The sequence below is a fragment of the Coturnix japonica genome, chromosome 2, assembly GCF_054131305.1.
Source record: "Coturnix japonica strain WE chromosome 2, WE-NBRP24, whole genome shotgun sequence".
NCBI lineage: Eukaryota > Metazoa > Chordata > Aves > Galliformes > Phasianidae > Coturnix > Coturnix japonica.
The window spans coordinates 40524978-40547443 of NC_140664.1; the positions used below are offsets into that span (position 1 = coordinate 40524978).

The 22466-nt window shown below is 37.5% G+C and overlaps 1 protein-coding gene across 2 annotated transcripts in view; it reads left to right on the top strand.

Annotated features, from left to right (window-relative positions):
• Nucleotides 1–22466, top strand: part of CDH2 (cadherin 2) — a 113615-nt gene that overhangs the window by 69129 nt on the left and 22020 nt on the right. For both annotated transcript variants that reach the window (XM_015855460.3, XM_085537479.1), the window contains exons 3-11: nucleotides 6642–6868; nucleotides 8739–8885; nucleotides 9501–9656; nucleotides 11365–11509; nucleotides 12561–12733; nucleotides 17221–17358; nucleotides 17732–17917; nucleotides 20107–20363; nucleotides 21767–21909. In XM_015855460.3, the coding sequence (XP_015710946.1) occupies nucleotides 6642–6868; nucleotides 8739–8885; nucleotides 9501–9656; nucleotides 11365–11509; nucleotides 12561–12733; nucleotides 17221–17358; nucleotides 17732–17917; nucleotides 20107–20363; nucleotides 21767–21909 (1572 nt within the window). The remainder of the gene's footprint in view (nucleotides 1–6641; nucleotides 6869–8738; nucleotides 8886–9500; nucleotides 9657–11364; nucleotides 11510–12560; nucleotides 12734–17220; nucleotides 17359–17731; nucleotides 17918–20106; nucleotides 20364–21766; nucleotides 21910–22466) is intronic.

Sequence of the window (22466 nt, forward strand, 5' to 3'; positions counted from 1 at the left end):
ATATTCTTCAGTCTAGAAGTACTAGCCTGGGGAGTGGAGCAGGGGAGGGAATTGCCCTGAAAGAACATGTGCTGCAGTGACCAGCACAAATTATTTTTACCAATATATTGTACAGCATCTTGTATAACTTCTCATGCAGCTTTACAGCTTTTCTGCAGTACATGGCTTACTATAAGCACCTTAATGCCATGTATTATGTATACTATATTTATATAACATTATATATATTTATTAGCATATATTATATCCTATAACTTAAAACAAAGTCATTTATTAATAGTAAGCTTTACCTCATGCCTGCCACAGATCACTCTTCTGGAACTGCTTGCAGTTAATGAAATAAGTGTACTGTATGAATTAAACCACAACTCTTGCAAATCGTTTTTCCTTTTAATTATTGTTTTCCTAACTGAATAGGCAGGTGATTAAGCAAACAGTATAACATGAAAATGTGGAAAGTTAAGCTACTAAGAGTCATATCATGAAACATTTAAAGTTGGTAAATTAATTTATTTCCAGTTTCATTTCAGTTGAAACTTCTCACTGTTTGTTTTCTTTCCCTTTTGCAAGTTTCCTAGCAAGGCTTCTACTTGGCACCAGGTTGAAAAGCTTGTGAAGTCAAGTGAAAATAGGAATTAGAAGCATATAGCCCAAATATGGCCCTTAATAAGCAGCAAAACTTTATGTCCTGTCTTCCACAGAAGCAGACTTCTGCTCACTGTGGGTAAAGGTGGCAGAGCATAGTCAGTGTTCAGCACAGAAGTAGAGACTTTCAGAAGCAATTACTGAATTAACAGACTTGCTCTCAAAAAAGTGGTAAGCAGCTGCCTCTTGGCAGGCATGCTTTCTTTGGAAATGTCACAGGCTGGTTACCCCAAAAAGGGGCTCAAAACAAGTCACTCCTTGAGATTTTTCTGGATGATAAGGAGAATAGGATGAAGTACTGTGCATGACTGTAAAGGGACAAAGGAAAAGGGGATTAGAAAACAGACTGGAAGAACATATTAGGAACAGTGCTAGTGAATTGAAGTACCTCTGAGGGATATAATGACAAATTCAATTATAATTCAGTTAGGAAAATGCCGTTGTCTAAAATAACATGATTATATTCCATATTTATTTTGCATCAGTAGCTTCTGTATCTAATTTTCTCAGCTTACAGGTAAAGTCAAGACATTTTGCTGATGGCTACAGACCACGCATGTGTCAAAAAATCAAAAATAATATTTTTAAGCCGAGTTCATGAATGAATAATAATTAGACTTACTTTTGAAGTGCTATCATTGATGGAAGAAGCAAGTTGGCAAGTAGTTCAATTCTTTGCCATTGTAATGGTCCACCAAGATACATTAAAAAAAAAAAACCAAAAAAAAAAACCAAAAAAAAATCTTCTCTGGCTTTATATATACTTGAAGGTTATCTATAATTGTAGTAAAGAGCGTCTCATGGGCATTTCAGATGCCACTTTGGCAAACCATAAACTGAAATATGAGCATCTGCACTCTCTAAGTAGGACTAATAGATCACCTTACAGGTACAGAAGTAGCCAATCTGAATAAATGACTAATTTATGGAGTTGTAATTAAAAATATATGTATATATTTTTACTGTAGTTTTCTTTGATTTCTGTCCTTTCAGAAATGAGAAGGCTTATTAAATAGCCTTCTTGAAGAAGGTAATATGTTAAGCTTGCAGCTGGCTTGATACTTCAAGCAGAATGTTTCTGTACAGTTTTTCATACAGTCAAAAGTGGCATGTATAGCTGTTTTTTCCCCCATTTTATGATGCATACTTTTAACTGTGTTGTTTGAGCACGTTATGAGCACTTAAAATTTATTACAGTTTTCATTATGTCCTCTAAGTAAGCCTTAGTCTTGATGTTGATGACAAGTAATGTTGTTCCAGTATATTATCCAAATGAGATACGTTATTTTTTTGTTGTTGCTTGTATGCATCTGAATCTTATCCAGAAGTGTATTAGATACTTCCAAAGTACAAAAATTCAAATGGCAGACTCAACACAGCTGTCTTGGGATTAATACAAGTAAGAAATGTCTGTATTTGTAGACTGTATGTGAATGTTTTCATGAAAAACTGATGCTAGTAATAACCCATTATATCAGACTGTATTCGGTCCTTGGGTCAAATAATTTTGCTGGTTTTTGCCTAAGATGAGCGGAGAAGAAGGGAATTGCTGAAAGTGTGTAAACCAGTGTGAGTAGCTAAAGAAAGAGTCCTTTCTGAGAGAATAGAAACCTAGGTAATTTAAAGACGACTAATAAAGTACATGAAGTTAGACATGTTTTAACAGATGCCATGAATCATTCATCCCATTAGACAGGAGTAAAAGTGGTGTAACTCTGGCACTTTAAATGAATTTGCATGTTTAGTTCTCAAGACTCTGTATGCTACAAATTTAAGCATTTATTTTAATTGCTTCCATGCAAAAGAGTGTTGACTTGAGGGCTTGTTTTAACACCACAGTGTTGTACATGTTCCTTTAATAATGTTATGGTGACAGGTTCTCTCTCTCTCTATTTTTTTTTAATAATAGAATACTTTTTGTTTTGTACTGGAAATGTTTCCCAGAGTAGTAGGAAACTAATGAAGTAGTAAAAGATATTTGATTACTGTTTGTATTGCAAATAAGGTGACTGTTCTATAGTATATGTGTTTAACCTTTTTTAAAAATTAAAAGGGATCCATATGATTGATTTGTCAACAGAATGGAACTTTTGGAAAACATATCTCTTTTCATATCTCCTGTGAGGAAAGGTTGAGGGAACTGGGCTTGTTTAGCTTGGAGAAGAGAAGGCTCCAGGGAGACCTCATTGCGGCCTTCCAGTACTTACAGGAAGTGTATAAACAGGAAGGAGAACAGCTGTTTATGAGGGTGGATAGTGATAGGACAAAGGCAAATGGTTTCAAACTGAGACAGGGGAGGTTTAGGTTAGATATTAAGAGGAAGTTTTTCACACAGAGGGTGGTGACTCACTGGAACAGGTTGCCCAAGGAGGCTGTGGATGCCCCATCCCTGCAGGCATTCAAGGCCAGGCTGGATGTGGCTCTGGGCAGCCTGGTCTGGTGGTTGGCAACCCTGCACACAGCAGGGGGGTTTAAACTAGATGATCATTGTGGTCCTTTTCAACCCAGGCGATTCTATGTTTCACTGTGGTTGTTAGAACATGATTGGAGTAAATAGTGGTGTTACTCTCATTGAAAAAAGTCCCTGTAGCATTTTGGCAAGAAATCACACCATCCTTAGATTAAAAACCTACGGTCAGCAGTTCCTCTTTGTTCATACCGATTGAATATTGAAAAATGAAGGAGAGGGTTCTAAATCGAATTTAAGAATGATAGCCATACAGTTGTGGAGAGAGTTGCTGCTGTACAACTTGTACTCTGTCAAGGTAATTCAATTATGGATGGTTATAGTTGAGTATAATTTGTTAATGTGTTCCTTGCAAAGGGAGACTAATTCTAACAAAGCACTGACGATTTTATAAATTTTTATAAAGATGCTGTAAAAGGAAAGGGATTTTCTCAGAATCTTACGATATGCATAAAACATTGAATGTATTACATTCCTCTGTGTTGGGAAATAAGTTTTTATAAAATGTCATGATATCTTAGTTTTTCAGATTGTAATGACTGTAACATTCCTTTTAAATTTCCCCCTTTTAAAACTGGTAATGATCAAAGTTTGGATTAATATTAATTTTCTTTTGCACTTGGTAGTTTTTAGAAATGAGTCTTGGGAAGAGCCAGGGGTGAATCGGTCCGTCTTTGGCTTTTTCGGTCAAGGCACTCCTTTGAAGAGCAGGTTCAGAGAGAGCAGTCATAGCTGAGATTAGAGTTCAGCAAAGGCACAGAGCTATGGGTTATATTGCTCGCTCTTCTGTTTTTGTGTTTCGTTTGTCCCCTCTTCCGCCTTCTGTCTCTTAATATGGACTGTTTGTAACTGCAAATTTTGTAAACAGAAATTAAAATTGGAGGAGGCCAAGCTTTCTCCATCTATGCATGGGATGTTGGTGGTCTGTGCCTCTGAACCCATATACAAGCAGTGTGGTTCAGATCTCTAGTCTCAGCCTGAATTAGTGCAATTAACTTCTTAAACATGGGGTGTGGTGACTTGTGAGTAAACTCTTCTTGGACATCTCTTTTTTTTTGCAGATAACAATATAGAATATACAGTTCCTAAGGGTCATCTATCATAGAATCATAGAACGACTTGGGTTATAGGGGACCTCAAGGATTGTTAAGGTCTAGTTCCCCTGCTGTGGACAGAATTGCCAGCTGCTATATCTAGCACTATATCAGGCTGTCTAGGGCCCCATCCAGCCTGGCCTTGAACACCTCCAGGGATGGGGTACCCCTAGTCTTTCTAGGCAGCCTGTTCCAGCACCTCACAACCCTCTCAGTGAAAAACCCCCTGACACATCTCACCTAAATCTCCCCACCTTTAGTTTAAAACCATTCTCCCTTGTCCTGTCACTATTTACCCATGTAGAAAGTTGATTTCCACCGTGCTTATAATCTCCTTGAAATCTTGGAAGCTGCAGTGAGGTCTCCCTGGAGCTTTCTCTTCTCCAGGCTGAACAAGCCCAACTCCTTCAGCCCGTCTTCATAGGAGAGGTGCCCAAGCCCTCTGATCTTCTTTGTGGATTTCCTCTGGACCCACTCCAGAGCTTTCCTGCATTGGGGGTTGCAGAGTGAAGGGCAGTTCCCTCTCTTTCCCTTCTGGCAACTCCTCTTCTTATACAGCCCCGCACACTTGTTGGGGTTTTGGGCTGCAAGCTCACTCTGCTGACACATTTAGTCATAGTTACAGGCTTAGGGCTGCAATAATGATTTTTGGGTACTGGTATGTGTGCTTTAACTAGTGGTTTTATACCTTTGGTTTTGAGTTGTGCATTTTTTTCATTGGCTGGTGCATTTCCACAGACCGTCATGGTGAACTATCTAAAGTCATGACGCTCAGCATTGAAAAGAATGGAATATTCCTGTGATGAGTAACATCTGTGAACTGCATTTTCTGCCTATGAATATTGTCCTCCAACTCGAGCTACAAGCCAGAGGCTCTGTTATGTTTTCCAGGTCTTAGACAGAGGCCGAGTATTTATTAGAATTGCAGTGAAGCGGTCCCACTGCTCATGAAGGCCTGAGGCAGCATGTACAGTGAGCTGCATGAGGAGCCCTAGTGATGAGACCACAGCCTTCATCCAGGGAGATGTGTTCTTCCTGCCTTCCGTGCTTTGTGCTGGGTCTGGTATTCTCCCTCGGATGACACTGGCATTTCCCAAAGGAAGTCTTTCAGCCACATGAGCCATCTGGAAAGGGCACAACCCAACAAGCTTAGTACTGGAAATATTGATGCTTTATCATTTATTTTGAGGAGTGCTGTACTTCATCTCACTTTTATGCATGATAAACCCTTTTAAAGAAGTATTTTGTAAAGTCTTTACTGTCAGGAGAGGGCAAGTGGGAGATTCCAGATAATTGAAAGGGTGAAGTAAAGAAACAAATTTTGAATGTCATCTGAACATCATCTTGGTCCTTGAAGTTTAAATGGGAAAATATATGATTCTTCTTCTCCGTACCTTCCTGTAACCAGTGCATTACAGAAGACAACATATGATGCATGACATTTACTAGTGATTTTTCTTGAGAGAGACCTTTAGGTTTTGAAGCTAAATAGTTTGTGCATGGTTTAGCACAATATAAAACAGTCCAATAACTGAAATGAGGCATAAAGCCTCATTTTATCTTCATCTTCACTATGTGCGTTTCAACACAACCTTCATAATGATGTTTTGAACTTCTGTTGCCTGTACAATCAAAATATTTCACAATTCTTTGGAAGCATTAAAGAGTGATCTTTGGTTTTAAAATCACGCTTTGATTTCTTACCTACTGTTATTTGTGGTAACCCAGAAGATAAGTGGTAGTGAAAGCAATTGGGGAAAGAAAGCAGCAACCTGTTTTGTGCATTTCCCATCTGTACCTTACACAATTGTTTTTACCAAGTTCTTGTTCCAATGAGCATAATTGAGATGGCACAAAATGAATCGAGGCTGAGGGAGAATTAGATGAAAACGGGTTATACTCCTAAGTGGATATGTGGATGCATGCAGTATGTGAAGCAGCTTTAAATAGATATAATACATTATATATAATTATATATATATATATATATATATCATATGTATATAATTGAGTTTTTAACTTCTATTTCTCTATCCAGTAAGTACTTACTCCTAATTCTGTCTTATAGGTGAGGAGTGGGAGAGGAAAATTAAGCCCAGAGCTCATAAGTGACATACTAGAGATAATACAGCTGAACCATGGATTGAGGAAGGCATAGGAGTTAAATTCATAACTGACTTCAGGGTTTTTGATTTACCATCAATAGCAGAGAGGGCATTGTAAGCATAGTTGTGTTCGTGATTATGGTTGTAGCATAGTTAAATTCATTGGGTGTTTCTGAGTGTATTATGATTTTGATTTAACTGGATATTGAAGCCTGAGTTGCAAAGCCCTACAGATATTCCTGTTGTTTTTTTTTTCTTAATGCATTTGATATCACATAGTTTTCAAACTGACTGCTTTTAATTTTTTGTTCTTTATTTTGTCTTTTATAGTGAGGTTTCAAAGCTGCGATGAAAACAGAAAAATATACTTCGGAAGCAGTGAGCCAGAAGATTTTAGAGTAGGTGAAGATGGCGTGGTATACGCAGAGAGAAGCTTTCAACTTTCAGCAGAGCCCACAGAGTTTGTAGTGTCTGCTCAAGACAAGGAAACTCAGGAAGAATGGCAAATGAAGGTGAAGCTAACCCCTGAACCAGCATTCACAGGGGCCTCAGAAAAGGTAAAACAATAACTATAAATGCTGTATGTATCTCTCCAGAAACAAGCTTAAAAGTATGTCTTTGATTCTGGCTGTCATGCATCTCTCCATGGTATTTTACTAAATGGGCAAATAAGTACTGCATGAGTAATTGTAAAGCTGGAGCCTTAGAAAGAGCTTCTCTATTGTTATTCTGTAGCTTTACTACAGCGTGCAAAAGGCATGTCTGTTTAAGTATGTAGGATTCATTTATGTTTGAGCTTTTTTGTTTGTATAGTTTGAGATTTATACCTGAATTTAAGTCGGACATGGTCATTTCTTTATTTTAAATTGCTTGAAACTATTGCGGTATTTATTCAAGCAGTTAAATATAACCACAAAATAAACAAATCTGTGCTAGTATGCATCACTCAAGTTTATTAGATGGGAGCTGTAGTTTTGCAGCAGTAGTAGGAAAGCATTTCTGGCAGGGAATATTGGCTTTGTCTTGTCCCTTCGTAATCAAATTGGAGGCTGTAAATTATTCATGATGCCAACTGTACTTGGTAAGGCAGATAGTCTCCCTCTGCTGGAAGCTGCCGTAGGATAAATCATGTACTGTGCTGTAACAGAAATCACACCTAGCAATATATAAATAACATAACATATTTACTTTAGGAAGTCAGTGTTAGTTCTGCTCTGTTTGCCTGTATTATTACTTGCTGCTTGATGTTTCTTATAAGCTGATTAATTTACAAATGAGGAACAAAATTTATTCCTGGATTAATAAACCTGTTATGGATATGCATTAAAGATTTAAGCATAATTTCAAAATGGATGGTGTGATTATGCAAGATATTTTTGCTGAGAACACTTTGGAAATCAAAGCTCTGTAGCTTTCAGGGTGTTATTTTTTGTAGGGTTATTGTTGGGTTTTATTTTATTTTATTTTTTTTGTCTGTTTGCTGATTGCTTTTAAACCTTCTAAGGCACATTTTTAAACAAGGAGATATTGTTTTGTCTAAAAAAAGTCTGTGAAAGGGCATACATTTAGATATGCAACAGCATGCCCTGTTCCTTCCACAGATGCAGTTCAGGCATCCTTAACATCAGTAGAATATAGAGTAGTGGAACCTTGCCTTCACTTGGGCATCTGTTTTTAGTCTGTGACACATTTGATTAGATTAATGACTAAGGGAAGGGATGGGGAGAGGAGGGAGATTTTTCTCTTAAAGGATTTTGAAAATGTTTTTGTCTCACTGTCTCCACCCTTAAGCAAGGCAGCTTGGCTGTGTGTGTGCTGGAGTCCAAAGGCTGAAATGACTGCAGCTATAGAAGGGAATAGGAAAAGAATGTTGACACCCAGCAGAGATTAATGCCCAACGTGTAAAGTGGGTCATCTACAGCATCCATCATGGCTGACATAGGTTTAAAATAATTACAGCATTAATTCGATGGGATTTAATAGGGTCATAAATATTTGAGACATTCCTTACCAGTATGTATTAAACTTCTCTTGGAACTCAAATTATATTTTAGAACACCCAGATCTAAATTTAATGTACAGTAACACGTTACCTGGACTGAAGTTCCAGCTAATGAGAAATACATAAAGGCATGCTATTAAATTCTGCAAAATATTAACTACTTTCCTGAAAGTGGAGGATAGTTTACACAGTAGTGCTATGTTATAAATGGCTTATGATTTCATTTCTGCTCTGACATGAATAAGGAGGAAAGAAAAGGAGTTTTTCTTGTACAGTTGTAAATAACATTTGGCTATTTTCGTACTCATCTGTTAATGCAAATAACACATTGGAGAGACAGCCTCTCAGTCAATTATGTAATTGTATCCAAAGTATTCTATAATGTCTCCTAACACATGCTTAATTTTATCATGTACCTGGGAAAGGACCAAAAGAAAATTGAAGACATCATATTTCCATGGCAACAATATAAGGACAGCAGCCATCTGAAGAGACAGAAGAGAGACTGGGTTATCCCTCCAATCAACCTACCAGAAAATTCCAGAGGACCTTTTCCTCAAGAATTAGTTCGGGTAAGGAAGTTAATAGAAATATGATTTCATTGTCGCTTAAAGTGTTCTTGGAGATGCTTCGTGTGAACAATGTTTTCTTTGCGATCCATATGTTCATAGAAGTCTTTTGGGTTGATTGCTATTTATTCTTAAATTGTTGATTTATTTTGAAGTTGTCCCCATGCTCTTGTACTGGCGGAAGGTGATTTTGTTTCTGGTGGTAAGTACTGTGACAACTTCCTCCACATTAAGGAGGATCTCTGCAGGTTCAGAATGCTCCAGTTAACCTACAGAAGAGTTCTCCACTGGGAGAACATACACAGGTTTTTTACAGGAGGAGGAGTGTACCAGGAGGCAGGAGGAAAAGGGGTGCGATAGGGGGAAGTATGCTGGCTCCTCTGCAGGACTCTGTAATGTAGTGCCAAGAGACCAGTGCAGGAGACCTTCCATCCGTGATCATGATTGTGATGGGAAGTAATCAGGGATAGTTTTATATTCCTCGAATTTTATTAACTTGCTTTATGACAAGTAAAAGAGTGTGACTGAAAACCTCAGTCTTTATACTAACCATCTCAGCAGCAGTTGCATCTACTGGTTGCATTTAGCTAATGTAAACATTTTCTTTTTGACACACAGATTAGGTCTGATCGTGATAAAAGCCTTTCATTACGGTACAGTGTGACTGGCCCAGGAGCTGACCAACCTCCAACAGGAATCTTCATCATCAACCCCATCTCAGGACAGCTGTCTGTGACAAAGCCTTTAGATCGAGAGCAGATTGCTTCTTTTCATGTAAGAGTTTAATTTACCATAAATCAGATTATCAAATTGAAGATTAACATCTGCTTCAAACATGACTTGAGCAGCCGGCATTTAGTTTTCTATGAGATATGATTTGAAGAGTCTGTAGCAGATTTATATTTATTGTACTTACTGAGGCTAACTCTTACTATGCCTAAGCAGCTTAAATGCATTAACAGACATAAACAGTGATTAAATGTATTTACATAAAGTAATTTTAAAAGATTGAAATATGGATACTCTACTTTATATTTCAAATGCAGGCCATTGATCACAGTCTCCACTGTTGTATATTTTTCAAAAGTTTACTTTTAATTCAACTTAAATTAGGACAAGACTGCTATTAGAACTGCAGCAGCTGTGATTTGAGAAATGGATGGAAAGAATAACTTATCAATTTTCATTCTCGGGGCAAATCTAAGCATTTTAATGGAATTTTAAATCAGTCTGCCAGCTTATAAAAATGATATTCTTTGCTCTAAAGAAATTGACAGAGTAGACCATTGGTTCCAGTTTTAGTCCAAAAGAAAGCTTTGAAGGAAGGAGGGAGACCCAACTTTGGCATAGAATTGTCTCTGCTGTTGAAAGACCAGGTTGAAATTTTTACTACACTCACTCAGCTCTTAGAGAGAGCTTCCAGCATGCTGCTGATGAAAACACTCCTTGTCTGGCTCTCTTGGAATCTATTTGAGTGCTACTCCTGAATGGGAGGACATGGCAGATGGCATTTGTGTGTGGAACCTGGCTCTTGCAAGGGCAAATGGTTCCAGCATCTATGAGATTTTACTGAAAATTTGGCAATTCAAGATTTACTGACTTAGGAATTTACATATATATGAGCCATTTCCAGAGTAGTGAGTTAATCATGGCTGCTTGCTCTTTTCTAGTAGGTTTGCAGCCAGTAGATAGATACATAATGGGCTTTAGTAGGATGGGGTTATTTTTTGCATAGCAATTGCTAGGTTATGGCCTAGATACATAGATTTATATTTTCAAAAACTACCATGTTTCCCCATTTTTGTTTCTGTCCAATTTAAATTTATTTAGGTATGCTCAAGTGTCAAAGGTAGTCACTCAGACTTTTTTGACAACTGGGACATTAAATATAACAGTTTCAGTTTCAAAGATACTTGGTCTGTAAACTTAAGCTTAATTTTAGCCCAGCATTTTGTTGTGTTTGCTGACAGTGATTTATCACGAACTTTGCCTTGGTTACCTTCATCGTGTAACACATACATGTTCTCTACACTTTTTGTATGCATTCATGTCTATTCAGTATCCATAATATCAGCTAAGAGTGTTTAAAAGTGATGCCAGCATTTATTCCCTTTGAATTCTTAATGAGGTCTATCTTTTTAAATTTTTCATCCCTTTAATATAAATATGCATGCTTTTAGAGGCTGATTTCTAATGATCATTATTAAAAAGAGAATTAGATTTGACAGCTGGCATTGGTATTAATCAAAATTAATATGATTCAAATGAATTTTCAACTAGTCAAAGTAGTATTTAACTTCTGAGTAGTGTAGATACCAGCTATCAATCTGAAAACTTAAACCATCAGCATGGGGGAGCAGTGGAAGCTGACAGACTACACTGAGCTAAATATGTCTGACCTGAATCTTTGTGTCACCATTATTAGTATCTGTTCATGTCTCCGTGTTTTACAAATTCTAATATTTTATTATAATTTTTGTAGCTGAGAGCACATGCAGTGGATGTTAATGGAAACCAGGTGGAAAATCCTATTGATATTGTGATTAACGTCATTGATATGAATGATAACAGGCCTGAGTTCTTGCATCAGGTTTGGAATGGAACAGTCCCTGAAGGATCAAAGCCAGGTAAGACGTGGCTTTCTGAGTGGAGAGGGGGGTGGAGGAAGGAGAAGGTTACACAACTGCGTTCTGAATAGACAGTGAAGGGGTGTATCTTCACACCTTCTAACATTTTCAAAAGTGTCTAATAAATGTAATGAGTGAAATCTCAGATACTGTCTTACTCTTTCACCTCATTTTTAACTCTCTTTTTAGCATGTCAAAGAAGGTAAACTATGACATATATGAGCTAAAACAGAGAAGGATTTAAGATTACTATTTTTGAAAATCCTATTTAAAATGTCACAGTTCTTCCAGTTAGGTTCATAATAGCAGTTGCCGTTCATTTACTTGACAACTGAGGATGTAAGAGACATCACACACACCAGCAGATTCAGTTCCAGCTCTGATTCTCAGAGGCTTGGAAACTGGGATTTGAAATCAAACACTTGCGTTTGAAATCTTGAGAAAACTCTAAATGTTGTTTTCATCTCATTAAAAGTCTAATCAGCTTGTGTTTACATTTGCACTATGGCTGAGCTGGCTTCCTTAATTTGTCCATAGTGCAAAATGAAATTTTAAAAAGGCTAGCATAAGAAATAGATTTTCTCACTTTGCAGTGTTGACTTGGCATTTAAGATGGAAAGAACGTGCATCTCAAAGACCTTTGAAAAAGTATTACTTACATTCATTTTCAATCACTATCACTATGTGCACCAATTCTGAAAATCAAGTATATTTTCTTTGGCCTAATTAATAATATTTTTATCTAAACATTGGGAAACTATGTTGTTACAGAAATGTTATTTATGGCAGAGCTGTAGGTTTTCACTGTTTATGGAGCTTCTTCAATTCTAAGCAAACCCGATATTTTATAAACAGAAAGTATTTTTATCTCCTGTTTTGTATTTTAATTACTGTGTTGGTGAATCTTGGGTTTAATCGGTTTGTTTTAAGTAAGAGAAGGAATGTGTAGAGTTTACCAAAAGAAATATATACTTTGACCGTTGCTTGTAAGTGATCTTGGGTAAGCTGAGTAAACTGTTTATATAACATCAATTATTTATCCTGCTGCTAGGAACCTATGTGATGACTGTTACTGCCATTGATGCTGATGATCCCAATGCACAGAATGGGATGCTGAGATACAGAATCTTGTCACAGGCACCAAGCAGTCCCTCTCCCAATATGTTTACAATCAACAATGAGACTGGTGACATTATTACCGTAGCAGCTGGACTTGACAGAGAGGTATGGCAGATCTTAGTTCTGTAGACTGGTTGTGATGAGTGTTGCGAAAAAGCACAATTTTTGTGAGTAATTGCAAGTATTTCACCCCTTTCCCACTCTTTTTTCCTTTCATCACGCTGTTGACACTGGTCATTATTCTAGACCCAGAGTATACAAAGTTAAAGAAAGAGAAAATGATTACATGGATGAAAATTAACCTCAGACAATTTCTGTGTGCTTTTAAGGAATGGGTACACTCTAAATCAGGGTGATGCAGACAAGGCTTCAGGTGCTCAACCTGAGTGCTGAAATGGAAGACTTTCCTCAGCTCCATCCCTCTTGCTGAATTCTGTAAGCAGAGAGTGGATGGAAAATAGGATTGGCTTTGTGTTTTATTAATCTTGGAAGCTCAGGAGAGGAACTTCTATCCTCCCTCCTCTTCTTCCTTGCTCTTCACAGAGAGGTGGTAAATATTTTAAATCTCCTAGATGCTGTATTGCTAAATTGCAGTAATGCCCTGATCTGAACTTTGCTGATTAAAATAAACCAGGAAAAGCATGACTGATTGTAAAATTTGAATTGTACATGTCTCTAAGAAATAAAGAAGTCTGTTCTGGAAACAGTATGGAGAAAGATAGGTCTTAAAAGTCTGATCACGTATTTGGGAACTTAAGAAAAAAATTTAATTGTCAGCAAGTAGCTACCTGCCACATCTTAGACAAATGCCATTCTGGAGGGCTCTGTGTTGAGCCCTCCACTGCAGAGTGAAGGTGCCAAGTCCTTAACTACATTTTTGAACCACCTCAAACTACACAAGAGGCGACTGTTATTTAATAAAGAAACTATAAAATCCAACCAGATTTTAATTGAGCACATCTTTGGTTCTCAGTTTTGTTTTACTAACCTGATTTTAGCGTATTGAATCTGAAGTATTTTTTTTTTAATTGAATGTGAAGTTCAGCTTTTAGCTGTTTGCTGATACTTATTCAAAAATGGAGACCAAAAGGGTGCTCTTGATTGGCTATTAATATTCTACTGCACTTGGCAGTTTGAAAGTGGCTATCAGAAGTTTTGTAAAGCTAGACAAACAAACAGATACTGTTTTTTTATGAGGCTGGAATTAAGGAAAGGAAAACCCTGAACTTTATAGTATTGCAGTGCTAAAAGAAAGATGGGTGACTCTGCGGTTGTTTTTAAAATTCCCTGGTCATCTTTGACAGGTAAACTTTTTACCTTTTGACAGGTAAACACATAGTGGTAACTCAGAATTTTATTGCTTTATGACTAGCCTCACTGTGATTTAGCTCAGAAGAAACCAGCATTCTTTGCAGCTTAGACACTTACATTAATATTGGAAGAAGACTTGTCATTTGCTGTCAGTTTTCCCAATGGATCACTGTACTGATACCCAAATGCATATTTATAAACATTTATTGCACATGCTGAATATTAATGATTAATTTTAAAGCATTGAAATATTGAATTAGACTAATATGAGATAAATTGCTTTCCTTCCCAAGCTATTGCTTTGCTTCCTTCGTTTCCTGAGTTTCATGAGAGTCAATTTAATTAAAACAACCAGGATTCTCAGAAGCCAGATTTGAATCAAGCAGGGCTTCTGATAGTGCTCTGGGGAATGCTGTGTTGTACTCGGACTTCACTGCAGAGGTGGTATCCATGAGCCTCCTCTGGGCTACTGCTCTTCTGTTTTCTCTGAGTCTTGACACCCTTTGTGAAATTCTAATTGGGCTCACTAAATACTGAGTACAGTTTTAAACCTTTATGTGAGCAGAAGTGATGAAGGCATTAAAAAAAAAAAAAAAAGAAAAAAAATGTGGTCCCCCTGATAGCATTCCTAATAGAATAGTTCAGTTGAAAGGGACCTTGAAAAATCAGGTAGTCCAACTGTCTGAACTCTCCAAGGCTAACCAAAAGTGGCAGCATATTAACTTTGAATAACCTGCTGGTATTTTAGGTTAAATACACACAATGCATTGTCCACATGAACGTGCACAGGAAGGGAGAATTGCTTAAGTACTCAGCTGAAGGCATAAGGAATCCTTCACTCGTTTCCCAGAAGATGCTTTTTCATGAGCTCCAGCTGTTCTCGTTTCTTCCATTGTTGCTGTGGAAGAATCTGCTTCAGCATTAAAACATCTGCCTTTCTGCTGCTGGTGGTACAGAAGTCAGGCAGGATAGTTAAATTTACACACAGGCATTCCTATCTCACGTGAGGTTAATTCAGTGAAGTGCTCTTTTTTATTTGACCTGTGTCGAAGTGGAAAGATTTGACCTGATGAGGTCTGTGTTCTTTCTTGAAGCTGCCAGTACATTTTCAGATGTGTTGCTGCAAAGTTTCTGTGCTGGCTGCTGACACATGCTGAACAGCTTACTCCTGGCTGCTTCTCAACTCCCAGTAAAACAAGAAGAGCAACCTCCCCGATTTATCCCGTGCTTGTAAAAGTTGTGAGCATGCTGATTTTCCTGAAGTTTCATTCCCCAGCACTTGATTTTACGTATTGAGTGCTGGAAAAGGGTAGGAGGATAGACAGGAAAAGAACTCACATAACTGCTGACTTTAGGGGCATTTTGAGGAGAATTTCCCATGTGCTTCTTCTGTTGGAATTAAATAAAAAGATTGTGTGAAAGTTGAGTCTCCGTGTAATAATAATGGAGTTTCCTTAATGAAATTTGCTGCTTGGGATCAATGCGCTAAGACCCAGATGAATCTGAAGCACCTGCCGTTTCAATAACTCAGAATCATCTGACTGCAAGATTTACTTCAATACTGCTCTAGATTTTATTGCTTCACTATAAGTAAAGTATATTTTTTCCTGGATGAAAGCACTAAAAGTATTTCTTTTATTCCCTTCTGACTGTTTCTTATGTTGGTGTCGTGAATGAAACCTTTAGGATGTTTTTTTAAAACTTATGAAGGTCACTTTGCAAGTGTATTTTCCAAAGCAGAATGTGTATACATATGTGTGTGTTATTGAATGTATATTTATTACGTTCCTCTGTAAATAAGGTTAGTATTGCTTTTGTTTAAAAAAGACCCATGGGATGCTTATGCAATAATACACAGTGTCTTGTAGGAGTTCCTTTGTGAAAGAGGACATCAGCATAAATTATCTTCAATGTCAGATAAAGATGATTAAGTTTCTGTTTAAAACTTTATATTCTATAGCTTGTATTTGCGGAATAGAAGTGTGCGTGTCCATTGCATCTTTGACAGCAACGTATTGCCAAAAAAAAGATATCATCAGTGTCATTGTCCTTACTCATTTTTGTGTCAATAATTCTATTTCCTAAGCTATTTACATGAGAAATAATTTGTCATAAAGCTCAGTTTTTAAGTAATAGGCAAATTTATGTTACCAAGCGGAAAATTGATGCTTTTTAAAAGTATTTTTATTTTGCTAGAAAGATTTAGGCTGTGTTGGCAAACTATTAATGAAATTAATGTTTCAAAGTAACTGCAACTTATGTTCAGGTTTTCTTTGTGAAAGAACTAAATTTATGATGATAGCACCTAGCTTGCTCTCTCTGAACTAAATTTGAAACAGAAAAGCAATAAAGTATACACAGCATTTTCATTTCATAGTAGAAACTATGGATGAGTTAAAAGCAACTTCCAAGCACCGTTGTGTCAGAGTTTCTAATTTTATTTCTTTATTCTTATTTTTAACTACAACCTTGTCAACTGCGTGTTACGAAGCCAACCAGTCAGAGGCCAGCTCCCAGCAGGGCATTTCTTTTACAAAGAAAAGAGGCTGTGCTTGGGAACACTGGCCTCCCTCCAGGCCTGCCGGAGAGCGTGGCTCCCTGGCTCACAGAATCCAATTAACACCGTGCAAGGGAGGAGGCAGCAGCCATCTTCTCTTGAATGTTTAACATTTATGGAAGTAGTCCGCTGGGTAGCTCCCTCCCCCTTCTTCCTGCTGCCCCAACTGGTCTCAGTTAGCCCTGACACCTTTTGTTTCCATAGCAATGGGAAGAAGTTGCAGCTATCCTTGTATACTTAGGCCTGGCTAAGACAAATCCTTTGCCATTATGGTGGCTTGGCCAATGGATGTAGTTTGGCTCAGTCCTCCCAAATGCTTTTGAGGACTTAACTGTGTTGTGGTGTAAACTGTACAGTGTTGTTTCTTCTTTGTTTTTTTCTTATTTAAAAAAAAAAAAAAAGAAAGAAAAAAACCCCGTTTGTAAACCTGCGATAGTAGCATTAGCTGCCTGAAGTATTTTGAATTTTGAACATAGGAAGCAGGCAGTCTGTGGTTATCTCGGTGTTAATTGAAAAGTCAAGTGGTGGTTCAACAGAGTTGAATGCAACCTGGTGCGTTATTTCTGTGGTACAAACTTTGCTTCTGTCATTTGAAATGATGCTAACTAGAATAAACAGTACGATGAGCTCAATGCTTAGCGACGTGTAATTTTGGAAACACCTGCTGTCCTACAGTGATGTTAGTTTTGTCTAAAACTTATGTTGATGTCATTTTGTGTTTTAGAAAGTACAACAATATACATTAATAATTCAAGCTACGGACATGGAAGGAAACCCAACATATGGTCTTTCAAACACAGCAACTGCTGTCATCACTGTGACAGATGTCAATGACAATCCTCCAGAGTTCACTGCTATGACTGTAAGTACAGGGTAGGACTAATGGAAGGATATGCATATTTATAACTATTCCCCACTTTTCTCCTCATGCTCACAGATGGTAAATGTTTATTACTTATTAAATAGCTTATCGGCAGGTAGGACTTAAATACATGCAGAATATAATATATACCTTAGGTATGGTATTCTTCTTAGACCCAAAGCAAAAGTTGATTAGGGAATCAAACCATTCGTTTTCTCGTTGGTCTCAGGTGAGCGTTGTTAGATAAGTTATCAAGGCTCCAGTGATGTGAGAGATGCTCCAATGCCAGGCAAAGTGGATGCCAGCCTGTGGAGTACAGTACAACTCTTGCGTGCTTTTGCCAGTATGGTGAAAGTCTTTGTTTTTTTTACAGTTCTACGGTGAAGTACCAGAAAACAGAGTGGATGTTATAGTAGCTAACCTAACAGTAACAGATAAAGATCAGCCACACACGCCTGCGTGGAATGCGAGGTACCAAATGACGGGGGGAGACCCAACAGGCCAATTTACTATCCTGACCGATCCAAATAGCAATGATGGGTTGGTAACTGTTGTCAAGGTAAGAGATGCCTGCAATTCAGTGAATTAAAGAGAGATGGAATAAGTGGGAGAACACTGAGAATAAATGTGAACTCCTGAGGCCAGCACAAGTCTTGAAAGTAAAATGAATGTGCACTGTCTGTCTTGTGGAAGTAAGCTATTCATCTTCTGGAATGTTTCTTGCTTATGCTCTAAGTGGTATTCTAAGTGATCAATTTTAAAAAGCAGGTAAGATAGTTGAAAATGACAGATTTTGAAGCTTTATTTACCAAAATATAGGAATTAGTCTGGGAAAAAGTGTTTGCTTAGCATTCATTGCTAGTCTCGTGGAACAGCTTCCTACCTCCTGGCATCCATTAGTAGTAATGCTTGTTGTCTGCTGGTATTATGTCAACATGTTCCCGTTAAGGAACAGGTACAATTTAAACAGTCAAGTCACAATCAGAGAGGAAAAAGTGATGGGTGGGAGGCTACTTCTACAAGAGACTTTTAAAGACTGGCTATTTTTAAAACCTCATTTAAATACCTTTTATGGAATAACCTGTCTATCTTCATTCCGTAGCCAACACTGCTCTGTGTTGAGGGTTGACTTACTTAAAGTGATAATAACAGTGTGATTCTATAATTAAGCCTGACAAGCAGTAGCCACCTTTCCTCATGACTCTCTGATAAGTGTAACATCTCTGAGCTGGCCTGTTACTGCTTTTGGCCCATCCACTTATAAAATCAAGTGTAAGATGCCAGTGTTCCCATTTGGAAATTAAAACATTCATTTTCTTTTCTAATTCCTTTCCCTTTTTTAATCATCTCAGTATCTAGGTGAGAAAAAGATAGCACTCTAGCTGTACAAAACTTCACACTAGGGTAGTGGTTTTTTGTGGCTTTTTTTTTTTTTCAACACTCTCTCTGTTCTATAACTGTACTTTCCCAGAGGTACCAATTGTTATATTACAGTCTTCAAGCAAGAATTACATGTCTGTGCTTTGTAATTAGATACATGCGTATCTTTCTCAGATCTAGAAATAGCATAAAACTAGAAACCTCTGGAAAAGTGAATCTGAAAAATTACTTAGATTAAACTAAAGTGACAAAAGAGAAGCAACCCTGAGCATCCAAGTCTATAATGTGTTTGACATAGCTTTGCTCACTGAGAGTTTGTTAAAAATAAATTTCTATCCCCTCTATTGCTGGTGTCTCAGTGCTTTGCCATGTTTGACCTGGTTTAACAACAAAATAGCAGCATGGGGGAGCTTCATTTGGAAAAAGAACTTGTTTCTACAATTGAAAGGGAATGATGGGTCTGTTCAGAAGGGGGTCAGATGTATCATCTGAAATCAGAAGCTCTCAAACAGCATAGAAAAATCAACTTAAAGTGGTGAATTGCAGTTCTGCAGTCTGACCAGCAGCTTCTGGAACCACCCAGACACAGGGTTGTTTGCAGTGCATTGAATTGATCCGTCAACTTGTAATGAAGATTGGGTTGTCTCTGGAGTGACTTCACGCTGTCAGGAGCCAGTTGCATTAGAAAGTCTAGAGTTAGTGCAGGCAAGTCAGTGCATAGCACTAGTGAAAACCTAGTGAATCTAGTGAAAAGCCATGTGCAGCACAACAAAGGAACTCTAGCTTTAGACTGTCTCCACTCCTACTTAAACAGTGAGGAAGTCCCCGTACTGTAGGGGATCTGAACTCTGAGAATGGGAGCAGTAAGGATACCAGCAGTGGGGTTAGCGGGGATTGCAGAGTCTTTCTAGTAAAATACAAGGACATAGGAATTCATGATTTAGGGGGGCAGGTATGGTTGTGATCTTGTTTATAGGACACCTGCCTTTCTGTGTTATGGTAGTGAAAGACTACACTGGAAAGCTCCTCTCTGGGCTCATCTGCTTAAATGAGTGCCACAAAGCTGGGACTCTTTGTGTCATCTTCTGATGAAACTATTGTTAAGTAATGGCAGTACTCAAGCAAGTTAAATAAAAGAAATGTTGAGGTTTCAAGCTGTTCTAACCTTACAAGTGCTACTGCTGATGAGCAAAACCCTAACCCAGCAATGTGTTGATGTATTACGTTGTTTATGTTCATTTTCAGCTTTTTCCTCCTTTTTAGAAAACCAGTATAAGTATTGCTTTGAAAATGTGCTTTAAAGTAAAAATGTTTTTCATGTTGAACACTGTTATGAGTAAATGTTAACATTTCCCTCTCTTTTCCCAGCCCATCGACTTTGAGACCAACAGGATGTTTGTACTTACTGTAGCTGCGGAAAATCAAGTGCCTTTGGCTAAGGGGATTCAGCATCCTCCTCAGTCAACAGCAACCGTGTCCATTACAGTCATTGATGTGAATGAGAGTCCATATTTTGTTCCAAACCCCAAGCTTGTACGTCAAGAAGAAGGGCTACTTGCTGGTAGCATGTTGACGACTTTCACTGCTCGGGACCCAGATCGTTACATGCAACAAACCTCTCTAAGGTCTATATAAGCATTTTACAGTTACTTAACAATTACAATGAAGTGTCTATTTTTTAGAGCATGTGAGGAGCATAGAGACTGTGAAGTAATTCTATTTACTGCAACATGTAGCTATAGCAGTACCTTCTGTAGCTCTTTCGCAGCACTGTCTACATGGATTTTCCGTTGTGGAGAAAAAATAACCTGACTAGTGTTCATAGGTCTGTAAATAGTATCAAATTCTAATGCTACGTTAATAAAGATAGAGTGAAGATATGCACCTGTGTTAAAGTATATTTGGCATCCCAGTGAGTTCAGACAGAACAGTCACATGCTTGTATGAACTAAGGCTTTTGCAATTTAAATTAACTAGCGGTTTTGATGCTGTATCAAAACCACATTAGATTGTGAACCAAATCTTAAGGAGTTTTAGTCTTATTTGTTCACCAACAATTTGCAGTACTGTTGTCGCCTATCTGTAAATTCTTATGCTGATAGCTATGACTGTAATTTGTTCGCAGTTCATTTGAAGTCTAAAAGATGTTCTAGATTAGAAAAGTTGGAAGTATGAGGTTAAATCATGGAAATTTAAGCATACTTGCACATGTCGCATTCAGAAAGTGATCAGTAACTACAAAACTAAGGCTAAATGATTAGCCTTGGGTCTCTTTCTGAATTTAGCCAACAGCTTTTTTAGTTTGGAAACTCCAAGAGAGCTTCCAAGGTTTTTAAAATGTTATTTTGAAATTTATTTATTTTAAACTGCTTAATGTTGGTTAGCAGTAACTGGTAGGATGCTTTTTTCTGAACGTAAGCATTGTGGACGTGATGATATGACTCTCAGGATATATATATTTTTAACAGGTTAAGATAGCATTCACTTGATCAGTGTCAAAGATAGACTTGAAAGATTTGATAGATTGAAGGATGGTTTTGAAAGATGGTATTTTTTTAAGTGAATGTGAGAAACATTAATTAAAACCAGTGCCTCTTTAGAAAATTAAGTTTGAGTGATACTGAAAGCATGAGAATAATTTATTGCTGTTAACAGTTCTTTGTACATTGTTACTTCTCTCCGTCTTTCCTACTTTCAAAACTGTGATAACGTAAAAGTTAGTATCATCAATGCTGTAGGTATAGAACAGGCAAGAGGGATCCTTAGTGAAGTGTTTTGAGTCTGAAGTACTATGTAGTTTATGGTAACTGGCATGGCAGGGCACTTCAGAACAGTCCTGTGTTGAGATTCTTGAATGTGTCTTCATGAATTTTAATGACAAAGCTTAACAAATAGAAATATAGTAAAATGTTGGCTCTGAATTTTAAAAAAAAATGTGTTCAGAATACAAATTCAAGTATCTATGTTACCTTTAAGGTCAGTATTTATGTTGGCAAATAACTAACGAATCTTGTGTTAAAATACACAGGTACTCAAAACTTTCAGATCCTGCAAATTGGCTAAAAATTGACCCTGTTAATGGACAAATAACAACTACAGCTGTTTTGGACAGAGAATCGATATATGTTCAAAACAATATGTATAATGCAACTTTTCTTGCCTCTGATAATGGTATGTACCAACATTGTATATTTTTTCAAGACGCTTTCTTCTGTGCAATTCTATTTTACTGGGGCAGAAAACAAGATATGCTTAGAATATACCCAATTAGAAGCCTGTATTAGTATCAGGCTTCATATAGTTTCCAGCTACTTGTGACTGAAAAAGTATGCACAAGACTACATGAGACTGAGTTGGATTTGCAGCAAGAGTAGCTGATGACTTTGTAGGGAGTAGCTTGTTGAAGAGGGTCATGGATTGTATTTTTCCATGTTCCGAATGCAGTACTGCAGTGGGAAAAGTGTTTTTTTCTTTGGCAGTTTGTTAATGAAGATCTCTGCTCAGAAATTAGCCCTGTGAGAGTGGCTAGGATGCTGTGCTGTTTATAGTCAGTATTGGAAAGATGGACAGGTGTATTTACTAGTATTCTTACATTAGAGGGGAAAGCTGAGGCTGTTTACTTTGGAGAGAAGACAAATGGTAAAATTATGCAAACTGGCACAGTAGTATAACAGAGCTAGGTCAGCTATTTCTATCCTTTTGGCCCTGTTCTGGAGAGTAAAATTAAA